The sequence below is a fragment of the Pristiophorus japonicus genome, chromosome 16 (genome assembly GCF_044704955.1).
Source record: "Pristiophorus japonicus isolate sPriJap1 chromosome 16, sPriJap1.hap1, whole genome shotgun sequence".
In the NCBI taxonomy this organism is placed as follows: Eukaryota; Metazoa; Chordata; class Chondrichthyes; family Pristiophoridae; genus Pristiophorus; species Pristiophorus japonicus.
In genome coordinates, this window is record NC_091992.1 from 33,598,992 (window position 1) to 33,625,131 (window position 26,140).

Sequence of the window (26,140 nt, forward strand, 5' to 3'; positions counted from 1 at the left end):
CCTTTCCTACAACCACTGTCTGTCCCACCTGTGACAGAGACTGTGATTCCCGTATTGGACTGTACAGTCACCTGAGAACTCACTTTTAGAGTGGAAGCAAGTCTTCCTCGATTTCGAGGGACTGCCTATGATGATGATGATAGTCCACAACTGGTATTTATATAGTGCCTTTAATGTAGTCAACATCCCAAGGTGCTTAATCAGACAAAATTGACACCAAGCCAAAGAAGGAGACATTAGGATAGGTTACTAAAAGCTTGACCAAAGAGGTAAGTTTTAAGGAGCATCTTAATGGAGGAAGGAGAGGGATTGAGAAAGGTAGGAGTGAGAGAGAACTGGGCATGAGGAGAGATAGGAGAGAAACTAGAGAAAGAGGCGAGTTCAGGGCTAGGGAAGGAGAGGGGACAGCTAAGCTTGGGACTAAGGGAGTAGAAATTGACATGTGTTGCGCCTGTTTTTTCGTCTGTGTATTACGACCTATCTGATTTTGCTCTCCGCTGAAATGGATGGAGAGTAACTTTGGACGGGGTGTAAAATGGGCATCCAATTCGAACCTGCCCTATTGCTGCTGGGCGGATTGGGTTAAAATTGGGGCTAGTATGTACATCAGATCCCAAGATTGATGCATTACATTACAACAGTGACTACACTCCAAAAGTACTTCATTGGCTGCAAAGCGCTTTGAGACGTCCTGTGGTCGTGAAAGGCGCTATATAAGTGCAAGTATTTTTTTCTACTTTCATGTAACGCCACGAGCGATCAGATTTCTGGACAAAACAAAGTTCGCCCCATTTGAAGCCATTGCTCCCTCTCAATTTTCCACTTTGGGCATTTTCTCCAATCAGCTCATCCTCTTCTATCCGATCTACCCAAAGAGCTCTTCCTCTCACCCCTGCACCAGATCCATTCCCTCGCTTCCATTAAGGTCCGATTATTATATTCCCCTGCCCATTGTGATTTTATCCCAATGACGTTTGACCAAGACTTTGGACATTTCACCAAGTGAAGTGTGACCAGTTCCTAGCGATGAGTAACCAGAGTCGAAGAAGACGTGCTCTGCGGTTGCTGGGAAGTCCCATAGTCGGACAGGATTGAGTGCAATGGCTGTGCGGGTTGAGAAGTCCGCATTTCATGCCCCAAGTTTGGAGGAACTTTGTGAAGGTAAAACATGGAGCTGTTGCAGAGCGGCCACCTGCACCACTTGCGGTGTGTAAAGTCGCCAGAAAACTCCCAGTAAAAGTACAGAATTGTTAATGGGGATGGGGCTCGGAGTATAAACTGAATGTGACAGTGAGTTACATGGCACTGGGGGTCCAGGGGTCAATGGACTGAATAGACTGGGTGTATAAAACACCAGTCAAAATCCCGGAGTTCCAGGTGTTAGAAATACAATGCGATGTCTTTTAACCATTTGTGGTTGTGCCAGTGGTGATGAATGAGGAAACTCGCTGGTTCTACCTGTGGTGCAAATAGGACTGAGTAGCATGGGCTTTGAGGGCTGCAGTTTGAACACCACTGCTGTTCTGGCATTGTAGCTCCACAGATTTCTAAACCTGCCAAACTGCGTGTAAGTTTACCACTGTGGCCATTTTAAGTGTGATTTAATTCATTATTATGCACCTTTCCAACAAATGGCAATTATAAATAACTGGCAGCGACAGCTCTGCTGAGGCTACTCAATTGACAGATATGTTGGTAGGACATCAAGCGAAACAATCCTAAATTTGATTGGAACCGTCAATAGCCACTTTGAAATAGTTGCGAGCTCTCCTGATGGCTCAACAAGTTTATCCAATGATAGCTGAGCCCAGAAAGGTTTCCGTTTTCACCCCTGGTCTGTGCTCAGTTAGATGATCTTAGCTGGGACAGTGGTGGGTCACTACAATTTGCCTTCGTTCCATTGGATTATAATGGGGAAAATTGGCCAGGATTCACATACCTGATTATCAGTGATCCTGCTGGCAGTTTCATGTGGTGGCTGTTGGGTGAAATAGAAGTGGATTCAGCAGTGATACCCCATGGAGTAGACCAGACTCCCAACACTCACTACTAAGACACATACGTGAATATTAGCCACTCAAGCAAAGTGTGGCGCTCAAGAAACTACCCCAGCAAGGAGTCAGTACTTTCAGGAGAAGAGAGGAAGATGGATGCAAAATGGGATCATTATTTCCTAGATTACGGCAGATGTACTGGAAAAATACTTTTGAGGTAAAATATGTCTTTTCAAATCTGTTGTTTCTCTTTCAGTGCTGCAAGATGGGTTGAAGAGAAACTTTGCAGAAGTTCAGGTGTCAGTAGTGGACTGCCCAGATCTTACACAGGAACCGTTCACTTTTGCTGCTGCAGGTTAAGTATTGCTCCCTACTGTCAGTGGGTTTGAAAGAGATGAAACTTTATAAAATTCTTAACTTTAGATGCAGGATGCAGATAGCAAAGCACCATGAGCCCTTTTGCTGAGAGAAAAAAACTATTGTATACGTTGGGACAGAATGTCACTTGGATGGCAAATCTAGTTTGAATCATAATTCTGTGAAACATTGAATTATAGATAAAATGGATACAATAACACAAAACACTAATGGGTATAAATTCCTCCTTTTTATTTTAACAGTTGTCAATCTGTTTATTTTAAACACATTATTACATTTTGTTAAAATAGTGAACAGAGGAATTTCAGCAGAAGGGGTCACCAATTTGTTACAAGTAGCACACACAAGAATTTCTCTTACTCCCCCTACCTTCCCCCAAAAATTAATCTGTATTGTGTTTGGTCACCTTGACAGTCACATGTTTTATTTTTATTTGCAGCAGAGAGTAAAGCTCAAATAATAGTTAGTGCATATAAAGGTGTATTTGTGAAAACAACAAACTATTAAATATTTTCCTAAATCTATCCTATTTTTCTTCTACATTTAATGTCTGCTCTCAAAGTCTGAATTGTAGAAAATTACAATTGACAGGTGTTCCCAGGGACACTATTAAAGGTCAATCTGCTCTGAGGTATGGTTGACGAGTCCTGGAAGAGACCATTCCCACTTGTATTTGGCCTATCAAAGACTGTCTTACTCCCCAGGGAATGCATGAGTAGACATGGCAAATTGGGGCTGCAATTTGAATTCTGCTCTGCCAGTTGAGAATCTCTTGTTCCGACATGTAGTTACTGTATATCTGCTGCTGTTTTGCATTGGCCATGTTTCTCAAATTAATGTATTGCTGACTCATGAAAAAGGTCTTTGAATTGCATGCCCTTTGATGTGTTTGATTTGAGAACTGGCCATCTGTTTCAGTAAACTGTTAATCATTGCATGCAGTGTGAGCAGGATGTCTGTACCTTGTCAGCTGGACTGTAAAGTCCTGTCCCCTCAGTACAGATTCACACGAGGCATATAGTGAAGTCAAGGTCACTCTGGACCTGCACCTTTATTTCACAGCTCTGGAATGCTGCACTTGCCTGAGACTTGTCCTTATCTATCTGTCTCTTGCAAGTGCACCCCTGGTGGTAAGGTATGTTGGTGGTTACAGGTCATATCTTATTACAGTCATGTATAGCATGTAAGGATACAGTTATATATAATAATGTAAGATACATGACATCACCCTCCCCCAAGGTCTTAATGTCTTATAGGTTCAGTCTCTCGGGTGGTCTACGCTCTCGCGTGGAGCGTCTGAGTTGTGGTTCAGTTGTTTGCCTTGGTGTTTGTTTTTCTTTGGGTGTGGTTGCTGGTATCTCACCTGGGCTGTCTGTTTTGATTGGTGTGATTGTTGTTGACTCGCCTGGGCTGTCTGTTGGGATTGCCCTTTCCTCAGGTTGTTCCCTCTGTCTGTTCACCAGGTGTGGTGCGAGTTCCACATTGTAGTCTGCCTCTGGTTCCGCAGTGTTGTTGGTAAATCTGCTTTTGACTTGGTCTACATGCCTCCGGCAGGTTTTGCCATTGTCCATTTGTACTACCAGTAGCCTGTTTCCTTCCTTGCCCGTTACTGTCCCTGCAAACCATTTGGGACCCCTGCCATAGTTTAGTACAAACACTTTGTCCCCTATCTCATTCCATCTCCCTCTCGAATTTCTGTCATGGTACTCAGTCAGCTTACGGCGCTTTGCCTCAACGATTTCGTGCATGTCTGGGAGGATTAATGAGAGCCTTGTTTTTAAAGTCCTTTTCATCAACAGTTGCGCGGGGGGAATCCCAGTCAGTGAGTGCGGACGAGATCTGTATGCCAGCAGTAGTCACGACAGGCGACCCTGCAGCGTGGGATCTTGGATTTTAAGCATGCCTTGTTTAATGATTTGCACTGCTCTCTCCGTCTGGCCGTTGGAGGCCGGCTTGAACGGTGCCGTCTTGACGTGATTTATGCCGTGGTCAATTATAAAGTCTTGGAATTCTGCGCTGGTGAAGCACGCACCATTGTCACTGACCAATATGTCAGGGATTCTGTGCATTGAAAACATGGTTGCGAGGCTCTCCACCGTGGTGGAGGTTGTGCTCGAGTTTAAAATGGTGCATTCAATCCACTTTGAAAATGCATCTACAACTATGAGGAACATTTTGCCCATGAATGGTGCACCCGCGACCACGGTTTGGTAGGCCAGGGCCAGGGGCTCAGTGGAGCCTCCTTGGGGGCATTGCTGAGTTGGGCACAAATGGTGCACCTTCGGACGCAGAGCTCCAAGTCCGCGTCAATACCAGGCCACCAGACGTAAAATCTGGCTATGGCCTTCATGAGAACGATCCCCGGGTGCTCGCGGTGGAGCTCCCAGACAAATGCCTCTCTGCCTCGCAGAGGCATGACTACTCGGCTGCCCCACATCAGGCAGTCTGCTTGTAGTGATAGCTCATGCATGCGCCTGTAAAAGGGTTTTAATTCCTCGGGGCAGGCATCGCGAGCCTCTGCCCAGTCACCGGTTAGGACACATCTTTTTACTAAGGATAACGTGGGGTCGCTGGCCATCCAGGCTCTGATTTGGCGAGCCGTCATGGGCGAACCTGTGGACTCAAAGGCATTGGTTGCCATGACTATCTCACAGTCCTGTTCGCCAGACCCTTCCGTGGTCGCCAGGGATAGCCTGCTGAGCGCGTTGGCACAGTTGTCTGTGCCTGGTCTGTGCCTTATGGTATAGTCGTAGGATGCCAGCATGTGTGCCCACCATTGAATTCGCGCCGAGGGGTTGGCGTTTATTGCCTTGCTCTCGGATAGGAGGGACGTGAGGGGCTTGTGGTCGGTTTCTAACACAAACTTGGCCCTGAAAAGCTATTGGTGCATCTTTTTGACACCGTACACGCACACGAGTGCCTCCTTCTCTAATTTTGAGAAAAGTTTACCTCCAGCCAATGTGGCAAATAAGTCCTCCGCTCTGGGCAGCGGGTACTAGTCCTGTAGGGAGACTCTGTTTATGGTAGATTTGTAGGAATCGCAGGATAGCGCAGATGAATACGTGGCTTGAGCAGTGGTGCAGCAGGGAGGGATTCAAATTCCTGGGGCATTGGGACCGGTTCTGGGGGAGGTGGGACCAGTACAAACTGGACGGTCTGTACCTGGGCAGGACCGGAACCAATGTCCTAGGGGGAGTGTTTGCTAGTGCTGTTGGGGAGGATTTAAACTAATATGGCAGGGGGATGGGAACCAATGCAGGGAGACAGAGGGAAACAAAAAGGAGGCAAAAGCAAAAGACAGAAAGGAGATGAGGAAAAGTGGAGGGCAGAGAAACCCAAGGCAAAGAACAAAAAGGGCCACTGTACAGCAAAATTCTAAAAGGACAAAGGGTGTTAAAAAAACAAGCCTGAAGGCTTTGTGTCTTAATGCAAGGAGTATCCGCAATAAGGTGGATGAATTAATTGTGCAAATAGATGTTAATAAATATGATGTGATTGGGATTACGGAGACGTGGCTCCAGGATGATCAGGGCTGGGAACTCAACATTCAGGGGTATTCAACATTCAGGAAGGATAGAATAAAAGGAAAAGGAGGTGGGGTAGCATTGTTGGTTAAAGAGGAGATTAATGCAATAGTTAGGAAAGACATTAGCTTGGATGATGTGGAATCTATATGGGTAGAGCTGCAGAACACCAAAGGGCAAAAAACGTTAGTAGGAGTTGTGTACAGACCTCCAAACAGTAATAGGGATGTTGGGGAGGGCATCAAACAGAAAGTTAGGGGTGCATGCAATAAAGGTGTAGCAGTTATAATGGGTGACTTTAATATGCACATAGATTGGGCTAGCCAAACTGGAAGCAATACGGTGGAGGAGGATTTCCTGGAGTGCATAAGGGATGGTTTTCTCGACCAATATGTTGAGGAACCAACTAGGGGGGAGGCCATCTTAGACTGGGTGTTGTGTAATGAGAGAGGATTAATTAGCAATCTCATTGTGCGAGGCCCCTTGGGGAAGAGTGACCATAATATGGTGGAATTCTGCATTAGGATGGAGAATGAAACAGTAAATTCAGAGACCATGGTCCAGAACTTAAAGAAGGGTAACTTTGAAGGTATGAGGCGTGAATTGGCTAGGATAGATTGGCGAATGATACTTAGGGGGTTGACTGTGGATGGGCAATGGCAGACATTTAGAGACCGCATGGATGAACTACAACAATTGTACATTCCTGTCTGGCGTAAAAATAAAAAAGGGAAGGTGGCTCAACCGTGGCTATCTAGGGAAATCAGGGATAGTATTAAAGCCAAGGAAGTGGCATACAAATTGGCCAGAAATAGCAGCGAACCTGGGGACTGGGAGAAATTTAGAACTCAGCAGAGGAGGACAAAGGGTTTGATTAGGGCAGGGAAAATGGAGTACGAGAAGAAGCTTGCAGGGAACATTAAGGTGGATTGCAAAAGTTTCTATAGGTATGTAAAGAGAAAAAGGTTAGTAAAGACAAATGTAGGTCCCCTGCAGTCAGAATCAGGGGAAGTCATAACGGGGAACAAAGAAATGGCAGACCAATTGAACAAGTACTTTGGTTCAGTATTCACTAAGGAGGATACAAACAACCTTCCGGATATAAAAGGGGTCAGAGGGTCTAGTAAGGAGGGGGAACTGAGGGAAATCTTTATTAGTCGGGAAATTGTGTTGGGGAAATTGATGGGATTGAAGGCCGATAAATCCCCAGGGCCTGATGGACTGCATCCCAGAGTACTTAAGGAGGTGGCCTTGGAAATAGCGGATGCATTGACAGTCATTTTCCAACATTCCATTGACTCTGGATCAGTTCCTATGGAGTGGAGGGTAGCCAATGTAACCCCACTTTTTAAAAAAGGAGGGAGAGAGAAAACAGGGAATTATAGACCGGTCAGCCTGACCTCAGTAGTGGGTAAAATGATGGAATCAATTATTAAGGATGTCATAGCAGTGCATCTGGAAAATGGTGACATGATAGGTCCAAGTCAGCATGGATTTGTGAAAGGGAAATCATGCTTGACAAATCTTCTGGAATTTTTTGAGGATGTTTCCAGTAAAGTGGACAAAGGAGAACCAGTTGATGTGGTATATTTGGACTTTCAGAAGGCTTTCGACAAGGTCCCACACAAGAGATTAATGTGCAAAGTTAAAGCACATGGGATTGGGGGTAGTGTGCTGACGTGGATTGAGAACTGGTTGTCAGACAGGAAGCAAAGAGTAGGAGTAAACGGGTACTTTTCAGAATGGCAGGCAGTGACTAGTGGGGTGCCGCAAGGTTCTGTGCTGGGGCCCCAGCTGTTTACATTGTACATTAATGATTTAGACGAGGGGATTAAATGCAGTATCTCCAAATTTGCGGATGACACTAAGTTGGGTGGCAGTGTGAGCTGCGAGGAGGATGCTATTAGGCTGCAGAGTGACTTGGATAGGTTAGGTGAGTGGGCAAATGCATGGCAGATGAAGTATAATGTGGATAAATGTGAGGTTATCCACTTTGGTGGTAAAAACAGAGAGACAGACTATTATCTGAATGGTGACAGATTAGGAAAAGGGGAGGTGCAACGAGACCTGGGTGTCATGGTACATCAGTCATTGAAGGTTGGCATGCAGGTGCAGCAGGCGGTTAAGAAAGCAAATGGCATGTTGGCCTTCAAAGCGAGGGGATTTAAGTACAGGGGCAGGGAGGTGTTGCTACAGTTGTACAGGGCCTTGGTGAGGCCACACCTGGAGTATTGTGTACAGTTTTGGTCTCCTAACTTGAGGAAGGACATTCTTGCTATTGAGGGAGTTCAGCGAAGATTCACCAGACTGATTCCCGGGATGGCGGGACTGACCTATCAAGAAAGACTGGATCAACTGGGCTTGTATTCACTGGAGTTCAGAAGAATGAGAGGGGACCTCATAGAAACGTTTAAAATTCTGACGGGTTTAGACAGGTTAGATGCAGGAAGAATGTTCCCAATGTTGGGGAAGTCCAGAACCAGGGGTCACAGTCTGAGGATAAGGGGTAAGCCATTTAGGACCGAGATGAGGAGAAAATTCTTCACCCAGAGAGTGGTGAACTTGTGGAATTCTCTACCACAGAAAGTTGTTGAGGCCAATTCACTAAATATATTCAAAAGGGAGTTAGATGAAGTCCATACTACTCGGGGGATCAAGGGTTATGGCGAGAAAGCAGGAATGGGGTACTGAAGTTTCATGTTCAGCCATGAACTCATTGAATGGCGGTGCAGGCTAGAAGGGCTGAATGGCCTACTCCTGCACCTATTTTCTATGTTTCTATGTAGTCCCCACAGATTCGTACGGGTCCATCAGGCTTCATGACTGGGACGATGGGACTTGCCCAGTCGCTAAATTCCACAGGTGATATAATGCCTTCCCGCAGAAGCCTGTCTAGTTCGTGTTCAATCTTTTCCCTCATCACATCGGGTACAGCTCTGGCCTTGTGATTGACCGGTCTAGCATCCTGTGTGATGTAGATTTTGACTTTGGCCCCTTTGAAAGTGCCCACACCTGGCTGAAAGAGATGTTCAAATTGCTTTAGAAACATAGAAACATAGAAAATAGGTGCAGGAGTAGGCCATTCGGCCCTTCTAGCCTGCACCGCCATTCAATGAGTTCATGGCTGAACATTCAACTTCAGTACCCCATTCCTGCTTTCTCGCCATACCCCTTGATCCCCCTAGCAGTAAGGACCTCATCTAACTCCTTTTTGAATATATTTAGTGAATTGGCCTCAACAACTTTCTGTGGTAGAGAATTCCACAGGTTCACCACTCTCTGGGTGAAGAAGTTCCTCCGCATCTCGGTCCTAACTGTTGAGCAGGAGGTCTGTTCCTCTAATGACCTGGCATGGACATCATCCCATTTCCAGTTTAGTTTTGCCAGCCAGCTTCTCCCCAGCAGTGCTGAGGGGTCTCTGGGGACAATCCACAGGGGAAGTCTGTTCACTGTCCCTTTGTGTGTGACAGAGAGCATGGCGCTGCTGAGGACTGGTACGATTTCTTTGGTATAGGTCCTAGTTTGGTGTCGACCCTTGTGAGTTTTGGTCTGTCTCTTTTATGCGGCCACAGTTGTTCAAATTGTTGAGCGCCCATGAGAGATTGACTCGCTCCCGTATCCAGCTCCATGTTGACAGATATCCCGTTGAGTAGGACCCTCATCATTATAGGAAGCGTCCTGTTGTAGGAACAGCGGCCATTGATCGTGTTGACCCGCTGTACATCGGTGTCCCGGGTACTGTCCCCACCATCTTCTGGTCCGCTTTCCGACCCATCCGATTCGTATACCAGCCGAGCTGCCGTTTATTTGCACATTCGGGCCAAATGCCCTGTATATTCACAATTTCTGCAAACAGCCTGCTGAAATCAACATCCCCTTGACGAGTGCCCACCCCCACACCTCCAGCACAGACCTGTTCCATTGTTCAAAGTATTTCCAAAGAATGAGCTGCGTCTGACTGATCTCTCTTGAGCTTCTCTCAGTTTGTAGTTGATTGCTCACATTGTGGGTTGATGAGGTGTGAGCGGCCGTTCCTGTGGCCCTTGATGGCTTCTGCCTGCTGTTGAGAGCCTGTTCTCCCGGTTTTGTCTGTGTGTGGGGGTAGCAGCTTGTTTAGTACTGTGAACTTCTTGTTCCGATATTTCGATAGTTGTCGTACCTGCATTGTAAATCAACCTCGTTTCTTCTTCCCCTACCAAGAATGTCTGTGCAACCAGTGCTGCTGCCTCTAAGGTCAGGTTCTTGGTCTCTATGAGCTTTTGGAATATGCCTGTGTGGCCTATTCCTTCAATGAAAAAGTCTCTCAGCATTTCTCTCCTCAGTTCATCGGAGAAATCACATAAACTAACCAACCTCCGAAGTTCCGCCACGAAGTCGGGTATGCTTTGGCCCACACAGCGTCTGTAGTTGTAGAACCTGTGTCTGGCCATGTGTAGGCTGCTCGCTGGCTTCAGGTGGTCTCTTACCAGTGTGCTCAATTCTTCAAATGACTTGCTTGCTGGTTTCTCGGATGCCAACAAATCCTTCATTAAAGCGTATGTTTTCAAGCCACAGCTGGTCAAGAGATGGGCTCTTCTCTTGTCTGCCTTATCGTTGCCTAACCAGTCTTTGGTTACAAAGCTTTGCTGGAGCCTTTCTATAAAGTCCTCCCAATTGTCGCCCGCATTGTACTTTTCATCTGATCCGTTGTTCGCCATTCTGTGGATTCTGTAATCCTGTAACTCGTCACCACTGTAAAGTCCTGTCCCCTCAGTACAGATTCACACGAGGCATGTAGTGAAGTCAAGGTCACTCTGGACCTGCACCTTTATTTCACAACTCTGCAATGCTGCACTTGCCTGAGACCTGTCCTTGTATACCTGTCTATTGCAAGTGCACCCCTGGTGGTAAGGTATGCTGGTGGTTACAGGTCATATCTTATTACAGTCATGTATAGCATGTTAGGATACAGTTATATATAATAATGTAAGATACATGACATGGCCTATGATGCTTTGTACTGGGGAAAAGATGAAAAAGAGCAAAGGAGCAAACTCCAATTCAAATGCAGTTACTTTGTAATACTCTTTTCTATCTCCAGTACCAGTTTATAAGTACATTCTTTAGTACAGAACGATCTCTTGAAACACTTTATGGAGCAGAGGGCAAATGGGAAAAGAGTTCGAAGGCTGCATTTTAGGAGGCTTTTGAAAACAAGCAGAAAAGTGAGTAGGCTGAGACATTTAGGGAGAAAGTTCCTGAGGGTGGTGCATAGTGGGAGAAAGATTTGGTGCTTATGGTGGAGCAGCAGCTGAAGAATATACCAGTGTTGAAGGAGTGGGAAATGGTGCAGAACAAAACCCATGAAGTCGATCGCTTATTACCTGCAATAGTATATTTGTTTACGAATTCAGTTAATATGGGGCTTCCAAACACCGTAAGACAAATTAGATTTCTTGCTGCGCTAAAATGACTTGTTTTACTTTGCACAAGGGTGAGCATTTCATTCACATTAAAGGTTATTTGACCTATTAGTTAACCTTTACTATGGCGTGTTTGTATTTCACAGGGCTATGTGGGAAACCTCGAATAGCAGATGTGGGAGGAGTTCCTTACCTAGTGCCGCTTCCACAAACCGAGAAGGTGAGTTGGATTTCCTTTTGCTAAATCCCATTCTTGGGGTTTGGCACTTGGAGACTTAATGTGGACCTTCCAGATCTAACCACTACACAGTAAACCCCCAACACACTTCCCTAAGGATACAGGATAAATATTGATGAGGAAGGTTATTTGGTCATTTAGAAACATATATGGTGCGCCCCCCCCCCCCCCCCCACCCCCATTAAAACATCCAACTGTCTCTTAAATGATTCCTGGGCTTATGCCACCACTACCTATCCAGGCCACCATAATAAATGTTGATCTCTGTGAAAAAGGACTTCCTGACATCAGTCACAAATTTGTCTTGTGTGAGTTTTGTTACAATTCAACTTGAAGTAATAGTCTCGATTTACTTTCCCTATATTGTTTACTATCTTGTATGTCACTAAAAAACCTCCAGTTGTCTCCTTTCAAAGTTGAAGAGCTGTCCAGTCTTTCCTAATAACTCAGTCCTCTGGTGCTCAGGATCATCCTTAAGGCTTTGTTCCATTTTTTTCACAGTGACACCCATGGGCATAGTACGCAAAGTGATCAGGCAGGAGCACTCTACTACAACAACAACTTGCCTTTATGTAACACTTTTTAACATAGGAAAAGGTTCCAAGGTGTAACAGCAGTAGATTCTTAATTGATCTCTCTGAACCCAATCGTTTAGTAGCCTTGAGGAGACACAAACCTCCACTTCACATGGTGTAATGTTCCCGATCTTATAAAACATGCATCCTTCAACTTACTGCAAGCACCACCACAGGAGGTTTGCTATAATCTAAAGGGAACATGTATATTTTTATTTCTCATTACAGATCTATAATCTCAATACTGTCGCTAAGGATGTGGAACTGCCTGGTGCCTTCATTCTTGGAGCTGGAGCAGCATCATTTAAAGCTGTGGGTGTGAATGCAGAGGTATAAATTATAAATGTTCCTTCCAAGCTAGTGATTGCATCCTTGTATATTAGGTGACCATTGAAAAGAATGCATGATATTAACACAATTCAGTTTAGGCTCCAAATTATTTCAGAAGTTCAGTGTGATGTAAACATCCAGTGACTTGGTAGATATTGCACTACCTGGTGTGGTGCTAAGCCAGATAGACCAGGCAGGTCCCAAATATGATCACTGACTTAGCCCATCTCAGCTGAGCAGAACTAATTTCTCTTTTGTGGGCATTGGCTGCCACCATTCCTACCTGACATCGTCAACCAAATGTTTCTTGACGTGTTGCAAATATGTAATGCCCTAACTTGAAAATCATTAAAACTTGTAGATACTTATGCAGTTGTCAGCTTTATACCAAAGGACACCAGTATTTTTGTGCATAAGATGACAGGACCCCGGAATACACATTTGTAACAACACTGAGGAAATTAGTCACTGTAGGTTCCTGATGACTAAGGAGTTATGTTCATATCAAGAGTGTTTGAAGACCAGGCCCTCAAAACTGCCACCATGCTCATGGTCTACAGGGCTGTAGTAATACCCACCCTCCTGTATGGCTCAGAGACATGGACCATGTACAGTAGACACCTCAAGTCGCTGGAGAAATAATACTAACGATGTCTCCGTAAGATCCTACAAATCCCTGGGAGGACAGACACACCAACGTTAGTGTCCTCGACCAGGCCGGCATCCCCAGCATCGAAGCACTGATGACTAAGGAGTTATGTTCATATTGAGAACTTTTCAGTACTTGAAATGCCGAAACCTACAGGGCTACTGACCAAGAGCTGCAAAGTGGGATTAGACTGGAGTTCTTTTTAGGCCGGCACAGACATGATGGGCTGAATGACTTCCTTCTGTGCCGTAAATTTCTGTGATAAATGCAGTTTACTTGTTACTTAGCACAGCTGGAGTACTGTATATAAATCACCCGATGTGATGTGTAAGATGTTCTACTTGGCAATTTGTGTGTTTTTTTTACTTTAGCTTATGCCCAATGTCTCTACCAAAGGAGATGGCAAACCTGAGGTGAATCACAGTTACAGTGCCAAAATAAACCCTGCTACCGGTGGGTGTGTCCTGGAGAAATATGGCGAAAAGTACAAGACCTGTGATTTTGCACTGCTGGCAAACTTGTACATTAGTGAGGGGAAACCAGGAAAGGTGAATAGAATCCCCTTGATATTTTCTGAATATAGTATTTTATGTTGGATGTAAGTTCCATATCAGTGTGTCTTTACAATATTGAAACACAAGCATTCCGTTAAATATTTACCAAATTCAGAATTTACTTTTTCTAATAGAAGGGGAAATCCACAATGCTATTTTTATAGATTCCAAATATTGGTTTTGAGGTAAGGGAAGCACACCAACAAATTTATAAAGTGCCTTTAATGTGAGAAAATGCCCCAAGGCGCTGCTTAAATGGATGTTAAGCCAGAAAGGACATAGAAGAAGTGACCAAAAACTCAGTCAAAGGAAAAAGCCCTTCAGCTGTTTTGATAGGCAATTCCAAAAAGTAGGATTAAGGCAGCTGAATGCTCTAACAGCAATGGTGGGATAAAGGGAGGGGAGAGGATACGCAGAAGGCAAGAATTAGGGAATCCGAGCATTTGGTTGGAGATCTAAGGCTGGAGGAGATTGCAAAGATCTCATGGAAGGAAGGGCCATGGAAGGATTCGAAAATGAGCACAAGGGTTCTAAATGTAATGTGCTGGGAGACTGAGAGTCAGTATAGATCAATGAAGGAGTGATGGGTGAGTGAGACTTAGTATGGCTAGACTACACGGAGCGAAGTTTTTGATAAGTTGGAGTTAATGGAGGATAGGAGACCAGGAAAAAGGTATGAATAAGGGTGTCCGTGGTGGAAAAACTGAAGTAGGGGTGGTTTGGGGGAATCTTGCAGAGGTGGAGGTCAGCAGTCTTGGTGATAGGATGTGGGGTTTAAAGCTTTGCCAGAATCCAGAGTGATGCCAAGATAATAGATGGTCTGGTTCAACCTGAGAGAGGGGCCGAGTAAGGGGATGGAATCCGTGATAAGGGAATTACATTTGTGGCAGGGACCTTAAATAATAGCTTTGGTTTTCTTGATGTGTAGCTGGAAGAAATTGTGACACATGCAAGTGCAGGATGTAACATCAACATGGCCACTTAAAAATATAACACATGCATTTATGTAGTGCCTCATGTAGTGAAATTTCTGACAGAATAAAGTACTATTTTTAGCAGTTTTTCTGGAAGCTCTCCATGTGCTTATGAGGACGCCACCATGGTTGAGATTTATGTAGAAGAATAGCAAGGCTGTAAAAACCAAACCAAGCACTGGGGTTTATTTCTAGAGCTATAGGGCTCAATTTTCCCATGTCATTTGCACCGTTTTCTTGATGTGCGCCGTTTTTTCTGGCGTAAGTATTTAATTCAAAGTTTCCCCCTGGAATCTGCGCTGGCGTAATTGCTCTAGTTACGATTTTTCTAGATTAGGTTTTTTTGACATCATAATGTTCCCACATGTCTGCGTCGGTTTTCATCATTTTTCGCAGTTTGTCCAAAAAATGTTAATCCCAGGTCAGCATATCGGGCCACTCCCGAAAAACCTTCTGGTGAGTTAACAGAAAGCAGCGCACATTGAGAAATCGGTGCTGAAAGGCGCCATTATTTTTCATTGAAGATTTTGGAGAGAGTTAAGAACACTCTAAATATCTATAATAAAGTTCAACTTTTTTTTACCTTTCAACAGGGTACATGGAAGTTTCTTGGATTTCTGAATTTTTCATTTTGTTTTTACTCACATGCCACCGCTGAACGTCTTCAAGTAGGGCTGGAGGGTGGTAGCGCGGCCGTCAGAATCAGCCCCGCAGCCAGACACAGGTTCGGGGCTCAGCTGGAAAACAAGCCCGGGGTGGGGGGGGGTAGGGGAAGCGAGAGGGAGGTGGCGATCGGAAGGCTTCTGCACTGAGCCCGCGGAGGGAGGTGGCAATTGGAAGGCTGCTGCACTCGGCACAAGACTGAAATGAGGCGGGGTTGGGCGGAAAGAGAAGGGGAGAAGTCACAAGACTGTAATGAGTTTGGTAGTGGGGGGTGGGGAAGAGAAGTCACAAGACCTGGTAGTGGTCCATCCATATAGACCTTGGGAAGAAAGAACAACGAATCTGTCCTGCCTGCCTTCCTGCCATTTTGAGCTTCTTGCAAAGGTAAAATTTAACCATGGGGGCAAGACTGACAATGCCATACCTTGTGCGAGCCTTCTGCATGATGGTGCTACGTAGGAGACAACTGATTTGATGTCATCGCATGAGGAACATCGAAGCCCGTAGGGTGCTGGGCAGGAGACCTTACCCATCTCGGGTATATCGAGACAGGCGTTCATACCTACATAAGAACATAAGAACATAAGAATTAGGAACAGGAGTAGGCCATCTAGCCCCTCGAGCCTGCTCCGCCATTCAACAAGATCATGGCTGATCTGGCCGTGGACTCAACTCCACTTACCCGCCCGCTCCCCATAACCCTTAATTCCCTTATTGGTTAAAAATCTATCTATCTGTGATTTGAATACATTCAATGAGCTAGCCTCAACTGCTTCATTGGGCAGAGAATTCCACAGATTCACAACCCTCTGGGAGAAGAAATTCCTTCTCAACTCGATTTTAAATTGGCTCCCCCCGTATTTTGAGGCTGTGCCCCTACCTTAGGTGGAACTTTTATGTGACCTCAGCTGGTGTCCAGCTCCTGCCACCTGGTCTCAATTACAGTAACTCGTGCCTCCACTTCATCCTGTAAGAAATTTTTGGTCCTTGCACCGCGTTGCATCTTGTATTGCTGCAGCTCCGATTGTTCCAATGCTCTCACAAATCACTCGATGTTGTTGCACACACAACTGGCTCTTTAAAAATGGCCAACTGCCAACTCAGAGTTGTACTGCGTATGCGCATCCATTGAAATAACGTCAAAAACGTCACTTTTTTTCCCCCCCTCGCATGCGCAGAAGGTGCAGCACGTTTTTTCGTCGCAGACAGCAGGCTCCATCCTCGGAGGCCAATGGACACGCTGCGCGGCGCCAACTTTGAATTTTACATTGGGGAAACTTTGGCAAAATATTTCTGGCCTAGAAAAACAGGCGTAACTCTGGCAATACGCCAGAAGATGGGCTTGGGCAAAATTGAGCCCATAGAATTGAAAAGTAGGGAAGTTATGGTAAACCGGTATCAAACCTTGGTTAGACCACACTTGGAGTACTGCGTGCAGCTCTGGTCGCCATATAAAGGATATAGATGCACCAGAGAGGGTGCAAAGAAGATTAACAAGGATGATACCAGAAATGCGAGGGTATACATATCAGGAAAGGATGAACGGGCTTGGTTGCTTTTCTGTAAGACCTAATAAAGGTCTTTAAAATTAAGAGAGGTTTTGATAGAGAGGATGCAGAGAGAATGTTTCCACTTGTGGGGAAGAGCATAACTAGAGGCCATCAATATAAGATAGTCATCAAGAAATCCAATAGGGAATTCAGAAAAAAACTTGTTTACCCAAAGAGTGGTGAAAATGGGGAACTTGCTACCACAAGGAGTGGTTGAAGCGAATAGTAGCGATGCATTTAAGGGGAGGCTAGATAAGCATGTGAGGGAGAAGGGAATAGAGGGTTATACTGATAGATTTAGATGAGGAACGCCGGCATGGTTGGGCCGAATAGCCTATTTCTGTGCCGTATATCCTATGTAGTATAGCAGTGTCCAACATTTCTATACTCCCTGGATATGTTAGAAAGTTGGGTAGCTTTCCTGTGACCTGTTAAAAGCAACCACAACTGAGCTTTACATCTCCAAAATGCAACCGGTTCAATGATGCATGTTTGCATTCCTGAAATCCGACCCAAGCTGGTTTTCCGAGAATTCGCAATTTCTTCTACCCATGGAAATAACAATATAATAACTTATTTATATAGCGCCTTTAACGTAGTAAAACGTCCCAAGGCGCTTCACAGCAGTGTTACAAGACCAAACAGATAATTTTGACACCGAGCCACAAAAGAAGAAATTAAGGCAGATGACCAAAAGCTTGTTTAAAGATGTAGGTTTTAAGGAGTGTCTTAAAGGAGGAAAGAGAGGCGGAGAGGTTTAGGGAGGGAGTTCCAGAGCTTAGGGCCCAAATAGCTGAAGACATGGCCACCAATGGTTGAGTAGTTATAATGAGGGATGTTCAAGAGGCCAGAATTTAAGGAGTGCAGATATCTTGTGGAATTGTGAGGCTGAAAAGATTACAGAGATGAGGAGGGGCAAAGGTCATGGAGTGATTTGTGAACAAGGATGAGAATTTTGAAACCGAGGCGTTGTTTAACCGGGAGCCAATATAGGTCAGAAAGCACAGGGGTGATGGGTGATCGTGACTTGGTGCGAGTTAGTACCCAGGCTGCTGAGTTTTGGATGACCTCAAGTTTATGTTTTGTAGAATGTGGGAGGCCAGCCAGGAGTGTGTTGGAGAAGTTAAGTCTAGAGGTAACGGGCATGAATGAGGGTTTCAGCAGCAGAAGATCTGAGGCGGAGGCGGGCAATGTTATGGAGGTGAAAAAAGGCAGCTTTAGTTATGCTGCGGATATGTGGCTGGAAACTCATTTCAGGGTCGAATATGATGCCGAGGTTGTGAACAGTCTTCTTCGCCCTCAGACTGATGCTAGGTAGAGGGATGGAGGCAGTGATTAGGGAACGCAGTTTGTGGCGGGGACCAAAGATAATGGCTTCAGTCTTCCCAATATTTAATTGGAGAAAATTTCTGCTCATCCAGTACTGGATGTTGGACAAGCAATCTGACAATTTCGATACCAAGTACGGGTCGAGAGAAGTGGTGGAAATGTAGAGCTGGGTGTCGTCAGCGTACATGTGGAAACTGACTCCATGTTTTCGGATGATATCTCCAAGGGGCAGCATATAGATGAGCAATAAGAGGGGGCCAAGGACAGATCCTCGGGGGACACCAGAGGTAACGATGCGGGAGTGGGAAGAGAAGCCATTGTGGCGGCAGGCTGCACTGTCCTCTTTAATGCCTCCCACCACATAATCTGGGAAGCAAAATGTGTAGGTGTAAATGACTTGCAGGCCATATGTGTCTTTGTGTCAGAGTTTGGAGATTAGGTTGAAGTGATTATTTGAGGGGAAAGAGATTCAGAAGATGGGCAGGGAATGGCACGTCCATGACAACATCACTCTCAAAAGTCCCAATGGCTGCTTTATAGTTGAGTTTTTATGTATATGGAAATAAAATATTGCCTCGAAAGGGTTACTTTGTGATAAAGTTCATTGACTTTCTGTGATTTTTGCCACAGACTTTTCCATTTGTACTCAAGTCTGTATCTTGCACTGGACAGCCAATAACTATTACATTGTATTTTTTTCCTGTATTTTAATGCGTTTCGTCATGCATCACCGTTTAGAAGTGTATTTACTCTACTTATTCCTTTATGGTGGCCAAGTTGATGTATTAACGAGTTCTTTGTGGGTTTGAAATACTCTGTGATATAATAAGAAATTGGTTAATGCATTTGTGGTTAATATTGAATAATGCACTTTCAATGCATGTATTTAAAGTATATTAATGGGTTTATAATGGAACGTGTCTACACAGATTCTTCAGACTGATATTTGACTTGTACTATAACCAGATTGATGCTGTTGTTAACTAGGTTGTTGAAGTCAGAAGCAGCAGAAGAACAGGACAGAGTGACTTTGTGAACTGCATGAGGCAAACACTTGAAAAACACTATGGAGATAAAGCTGTAGGAATGGGAGGGACTTTCCTAATTCAGAAAGGAAAAGCTAAGATTCATGTTATGGTGAGTCCCAATGCATGTGGTGTTTTTTTTACACACTCAGAACTGCAGTTGTGTGAGAGAGGTGGGGGCAAGAATACTGCAGAGACATTGAGGGGTACATTTTCCGATTCAGGGCCAAGACATAAGAATTTGGTGGGACAGAGTTCTTATTGGAAATTTGGGCACAAGTTGATCAAAGAGAGGAACATCTACCCCTGAAGGTTTAATTTACTAAATTGTTGAATTGCTGAGGTGAACCCTGATGGTTTACGTTATTATACGCGTGAATTGCTTGCATTCAAGGTAGCTCTCATTCACATCTCTTACCAGTTACTCTAGTTAACTGAAAGTGATTATCTCTATTGAAGCTCCTTTATTTTTCAGGTGAGTCTTTCACTCCTTATATATCGGTTGGAGTTACAAATGACTTGTATGATTTTTTTTTAAACACAATTATCTGTTTTCCAATAATGAAGCTAATTGATTTAAAAGGTTGTAAATATTTATTTATTGGTCAGCCGAGTGCCTGACATGCACAGAAACCCATCACTATGTTTAGGAGCTTCCAAATCAAGCTACAGATACATCTTCTACCTATAGAGTTTCTGTTTGCCGAATAGGGAGTACAGACTCTTTCCCCATAGGGACGCATCTTACTTGCTCAAATTGGGAGAGCTTGGGTGCAGGTTGGCAGAGCTAGTATTTGGGTCTCCAAGTGTGTGCTGGGCTATTGCTGGAGGTTACCCATCTAAAATCACACAGCTTACCAGAGCTGCTTTCTGCTGCTTGTCCAGCCTAGATCACACTCCCTATCGGGGCAGTGGCTTATCTGTAGCTGTGTGGGAAGAACCCCGAGCCCTCGCAACCAATTTGCTCCTCTAGCATTCTGGCTCATCATTACCATCCCCTGCAGTAGTGTGGACTTGCCTGGTTCAGAAATGGGATAACCAGGTCTATCGCAGGGGCTGACATGGTTCTGAATTTCCATCACCGCATGCTTCACCTTGCAGCCACCTTGACCCCAAAGAGACCCTCCCCCCCCCCCCCTCATACTTCCCAAGGCGGTGTCAGACAATTGACAAGTGCAGCTTTCAGCTCTCGCTGGGTAGACAGCAAGTACCAGGAATTCCTCACAAGTAGTAAGGCGAGCAGTGCAATTCACCATAAAATTACCACTGGCCTCATGATCATATCATTGGACACACATCATATTTGAACAATGGTTTCACCAGTTGGCGGTGAATAGCTTCAGCAGCATCGATCATAGTAGGCACCGAACCCTGTGTACATGAAGGCATGTTTTCCTACCTGCCGCCAAGTATCTCTTTCCCGAATCTCAAAGTATTCTGAAGAGCTATGTGATTGACATCTGTTCTCAGTTTGGTTGAAGTCCTAAATAAGGCAGTTTGTGTCGTGCCAACTCCCTTGATGTTCTCGATGTCCAAGTCCAATGCCACATATCGGTCTTGATCATCAACAAACCGGACCTTGTTTAGTGGATGAGCAGCCAGCAGGATTTTGCTTGCATTTGCTTGTAACTTCAGCTGCTAAGACAGGAAATCATTGGCCACATTATCTGCTGACGGGTCTGCCCTTGTCAGCTGTCACATAGACTGGGTCCCAAGCTTCATGATAACCAATATCTCTCTTGTCGCTGAGCAACTGGACCTGAGTGCTCGCAACACAAAAGCTGTCAGCCGCTCTGACTTGGCAATCAGCTTCTGCCTTGAGGTCAGTATGTTGCCCAAAACAGCTAAGAGAACTTTCCTTTTGATTAAGAAGGTAGCTCTGGCCAATGTTCCAAGGTTTTTAGCGATGGTGAACAATGTAGTTGGAACGGAAACGACATGTCAAGCTATTAACAACTACGCAGTTGATAGAAAATAAAAACAGAAAATGCTGGAAATCTCAGCGCATCAGGCATCTGTGGAGAAAAAAACAGAGTTAGCGTTTTGACATCTCGTCAGAACCGCCTTGCTTCTCTGGAGCCCATACCAATGCAGCATATTTGGTGAATCCTAGAAAGTGTGCAGAAAGCACCATTACTGGAGCGATTTACACCACCTTTTAAAACACTGGACCTAACAGAATTTCAATGAGGAGCAATGGGCTGTTGTGAAAACATTGCACAAGGCTATCCAGAAACGCACCTACAGTCCTCTGGATCCTCCACTGCTCAGTGCCATGCAGCTTCAGGGGAGTGTAGCTGGATTACACAAGCCAAGGCTTTAAAGAGTATCTTTACCCAGTCCAGATTAGCTGTGGACACTCTAGCTTCCACTGCAAGTGGGACTTGGTCAGCGATCAGAACCACACCAGATACTGTTTTTATCTGGGTCTGTAGGTAGAATGTTAAATTTTAGCAATTGACCATTCCACGTGCTGCTTGTTTTGGCAAGGACCCAAATCCATTCCTGTGAAAGGAGAAGTACAATTTCTGCCGCCTTGCCACCAATGAGCTGCAATTTCAGGTAGTAAAAGAGAATCTGAGGGGAATCATTAATAGAGTGATTGCTGACATCATTGGTGGTATTTCTCCAGCGATTTGAGGTGTCTACTGTATATGGTCCATGTCTCTGAGTCATATATGAGGGCGGGTATCACTACTGCCCTGTAGACCATGAGCTTGATGCCAGATTTGAGGGCCTGAACTTGGAACACTCTCTTCCTCAGGTGGCCGAAGGCTGCGCTGATGCACTGGAGGCGGTGTTGAACCTTGTCGTCGATGTCTGCCCAATGATGATTGCTGACCAAAATGATACTTGGGAGAATGCACGTACCATACTTGCTCAGTGCTAATTTCCTTGTACACATTACTCACACATTTCCATTTCCTTCCCTGCCCAAATCTTAAACAGGATCTTTTGAGGTCCTGGTGCTAGATGCATTGGATTGGTGGAATATGTGTTGAGATCCTCATCAGAGTGCTGTCAGGATATCTAGAGTCGAGTCCCTTCCCTTTTGACCCAATTTCAACTACGTGCCGCTCTGGAGAAGCCTATCCATGCCAGCCTTGTGCCAGGAGTTCGCCTCATCGATAAACATTTTCAAAGTGCTGCCAAGCTGCCCTGTAGAAGCAATGACTACAGGGCAACACATTTCTGAAAAAAATCTGTTGCTTGAATGTTCAGTAAAAAGCTGACCTTATCCTTGCCAGCTGGCCCTTTTCCCACTGGGTAGGCTGTACCAATGTTGAGAGGGACTGCTGCTAACCAGTGTTACTCCCAAAATTGGACTTGTTGCTTGGACTGAGAAATACCCTTGAATCTGCCATGAATACTTCCTGTATTGGGAGCCATTTTTTGTGGGTGCAGGCATCTTGTTAGTTGCTGGATCTCGAGCAGATATTGAGAGCAACTTTGAGAGAAAATCTATTATTTGTTTTAAATCATTGGAAGGTGTACAAATATAACCAGATACCGTTTTAGTTTTAAGAGCTATCTATTGCTGTGATTGGTATTTCTTTGATTTTAAAGTTGTTGAGTTTTTTTCTAGCCTGAGTTTTCTCCTTGTCCTCTGGACAGTGACGAGGCTGTAAAAAATTGGCTGAAATTCTTTGACATGAGTGCTCCTCTCATCTGTCAGTCAGTGTTTGTATCCCGGGACCTGGTAAGTAAGAAAGCCTGACCAACATTTACAATATTTTAGGTATTCTATGCACATCAAGCACTCTTTTAAAGTAAACATTCAAATTTAAATACCATTTGCTACTTGATTTCAATAATTTAATTCAATGTTTAACACAGAATTATACTTAAACCTGATTTATATTTTATTTTCAGTGATTATCTTGATTATAGAATTTTAATGGGACGCAACCATTTTGAAATGAATATACTTTTTACACTTTCTTTTAGGAGGCCTTTGATAGGTAAATGCAGCAATAGGTGTAGCACAATGCAATACAGATCAGAAGATGCCTGGCTCAATACAATCATCATCATAGGCAGTCCCTCGGAATTGAGGAAGACTTGCTTCCACTCTTAGCATGAGCTCTTTGGTAGCTGTACAGTCCAATACGAGAACCACAGTCTGTGTCACAGATAGTCGTTGAGGGAAAGGGTGAGCAGGGAACCTGGTTGGCCGCACGCTCCTTCCGTTGATTTCTGCATGCTCTCGGCGACGATACTCGAGGAGCTCAATACATTGCTCTGCCGAATTAGCTGAGATCAGCCGAGGCAGCAGTTAGTGTACGACAGTTTGTGCAAGTGCCCTAGGGGCTGTGGAGTCAGTGTTCCAGCTCCTTATAGCCATACAGCGACTTCTGCTGAAATGTGTACAAGAGTAGATGGCGGTACCTCGGGGCTGCTAGTGCTGGTGGTGCTTGTGATATGTCAGCAAGAGTTGGTGCCTTCCTGAGAGGATGCAACAAAACGTGGTGGGGGCGGGTTGGGGGGAGGCTCCCTGCAATTAAAAAGGGGGGAAAGTATTTTTTTACTAACATTCTAATAATTGCAACTTTGGGAAACTTGAACTTTGTGCTGCAGTAACCTAGATTTGCTGTAATATGCAGCATTTAAAAGTATAAAAACAAAATACTGCGCATGCTCGAATCTGACAAAAACAGAAAATGCTGGAAACACTCAGCAGGTCAGGCAGCATTTAAGAAAAGAGTTAACGCTTCAGGGCGATGACCTTTCATTGGAACTGGAAAAAGTTAGAGATGTGACAGGTTTTAAGTAAGTGCAGAGGCAGGGAAAGGGGGGAGGGAAGGAAAGAACAAAAGGGAAGTTGTGTGGTGAGGATAAGTCAGGACTGATTAAATGTATAACCTGATTAATCACTTTGCAAACAGTCGGAGAAAAGTTGGGACTCCAAACTCTTGTATAATCATAACCCACTTAAATAAACAGTTATTGGAATTATATTTTGGTCTTTAGATTGAGATCCACCTGCGAATGGGTTTCTAGCTGATCTGGCTCCTTCCGAACAGTTGGGTATATTTTATTAGAGATAAAGGTGCCAAAATTGCCCGTTTATATAGCCCTGTTAGCACCTCCGGGAGACACTAATGATTTATTGCCCGGGGGAAGCGACCTGGCTGGAATTGTCCCTGGGATGCCGCAGGAGAAAACAGGTTTGTGCTGCACCCTTTCCTTTTCGTCCCAGGCGGGGGCACACACGGCGATGGTGCGTGCCGACCCCTTATCGCCCCGTGGGCCGCGAGATTGGCGTGGCTTGGTCGCCCCAGCCGCCCTTAAAGGGGAGAGCCTTGCGCCATGGCTGCCATTTTTTTTGTTGGCTGACGGGCAGCTGCTGGTTCGGCCAGGCTGCCAAAATGTAGCCCGGCACTCCCTCCTGGCCGAAACCCTTGCTGGTGGCCCAGTGGGTGCCAGGAAAGCGGCTGCAGAGTTCGCTGCGGCCACCACTTTAAAAGAAGGGGAGGGGCGTTGTGACGCACCAGCGCTGACATCATCAGCGCCGCGCTGATGCGGTCGATGCGGCGTTAAGCCTTGCACCCCGCGACCATCCCGCACATTTTTTTTCAGACAACGACCCCAATTCAGCGACATTTGGCGGCCCATCTCACCGGGCGCTAAATATTCATTTAATTCAAATTGTGCGCCCGAAACGGGGCCAGGACAATTTCAGTCCCAGAAACTGCAACAATAATATCACTCAAGATTAAAATACTTTATTTTCAGTACTTGATGCTATTTTCCTTACACTTCTCCAGGATGATAAAACAGATACAAAAATGGCAACATGTTGGCATTTCGCTCTCGGCTTTAACCAAAGATGATATCATCAAGTAACACACTTGTGTTCATTTTGCAATTCTCTAATCTTTGGCCTGCTATGTCATTTTTATTGGTGGCCACATTTTTAAAATGTATTCGCTAACAAAAGCTGACCTGTTTTTTTTTTCACAAGGGATTTGACCTTCGAGTGGAGCATACACATTGTTTCAGCCATCATGGAGAGGGTGGGCACTATCACTGTGACACTACCCCAGACACGGTGGAATACGTGGGCTACTTCTTGCCAGCAGAACACCTTTATCGCATTGACCGGCCAGAGAAAACTCACAACATTTCATTTCAGTAAAGTGCAATGATGGGTGTCCTACTAAGCCAACTTGAATTGTGAAAAACAGTCAGCAGTACTATTACGGCATTTATCCTCTACATCTGGATTGTGACTGAAGAGAGCATTTTGAAATGTGTGAAACTGGGTGAAGTACGCGTGGTTACGGGCCTATCACTGGTGATGCGAAGAAGTTGAAGTCGTTATTATGCAATGTTTTTTCAATGGTTTATTGGCACCAGCACATTAAATAAGCTTACTGACAACACTTGTCCACTGTTCAATATAGTTCTTTAATTTGTAATTTATATTCAGAATTGTGTAGAAAATTATGTTGGTGACTGTATGAAAATGATGTAGATAGTCGATCTGAAGTGTTGGGCTGGATGTTCAGCTTTTATGTTTTTGGGGCGATAATGGTGGCGGGGCGAGCGAGTTAGTGCCTGGGAATAGTTGGGCCACCCTGATTTCCCAGGCGATCATTGCGAGGCGCGCTTCGAGGCGGACGGGTCGGGCAGGAGTTCAAACTCGTGCCGGTGTCGCAACCAGGAGTGTTGCACACCAGTGCAGCTCTTACGGGCGGTGCTGCTCTGCACCGCCACAAAACCGGATCCGAGGATCGCCGCGGGGCGCTGGAGGCTGACCACCCAGCCAAAACACCTCACCGCCGCCATTGCCGCTGCTCTGGGGTGAAAAACACCACGCAGGAGACCCGAGAATCCAGCCCGTAAACTTGAGCCCATTTCATTTTGTATGGTTTAGTATTAAGATCTAAAATTGTTATAGAACTATTTAGTCCTGTAGTATATCAAATGTCTGTTAATAAATGATTACAAT

General features: G+C 45.0%; 1 protein-coding gene across 1 annotated transcript; it reads left to right on the top strand.

Annotated features, from left to right (window-relative positions):
* The first annotated feature begins 1,090 nt into the window (after positions 1-1,090).
* Positions 1,091-26,140, top strand: c16h11orf54 (chromosome 16 C11orf54 homolog). Its single transcript, XM_070858102.1, has 8 exons — positions 1,091-1,161; positions 2,251-2,349; positions 11,445-11,518; positions 12,340-12,441; positions 13,462-13,638; positions 19,148-19,297; positions 22,772-22,885; positions 25,151-26,140. Exons 1-8 carry the CDS (start codon positions 1,101-1,103, stop codon positions 25,322-25,324), a joined length of 951 nt encoding a protein of 316 aa, XP_070714203.1. The 5' UTR covers positions 1,091-1,100; the 3' UTR covers positions 25,325-26,140.

Excerpts from the sequence above, each read along its gene's own strand:
- c16h11orf54 (XM_070858102.1), top strand. The coding sequence starts at position 1,101 with ATGGCTGTGCGGGTTGAGAAGTCCGCATTTCATGCCCCAAGTTTGGAG. Across the intron at positions 2,350-11,444 it reads GTTCACTTTTGCTGCTGCAG|GGCTATGTGGGAAACCTCGA; the intron begins GTTAAGTATTGC and ends TGTATTTCACAG. Across the intron at positions 11,519-12,339 it reads CGCTTCCACAAACCGAGAAG|ATCTATAATCTCAATACTGT; the intron begins GTGAGTTGGATT and ends TTCTCATTACAG.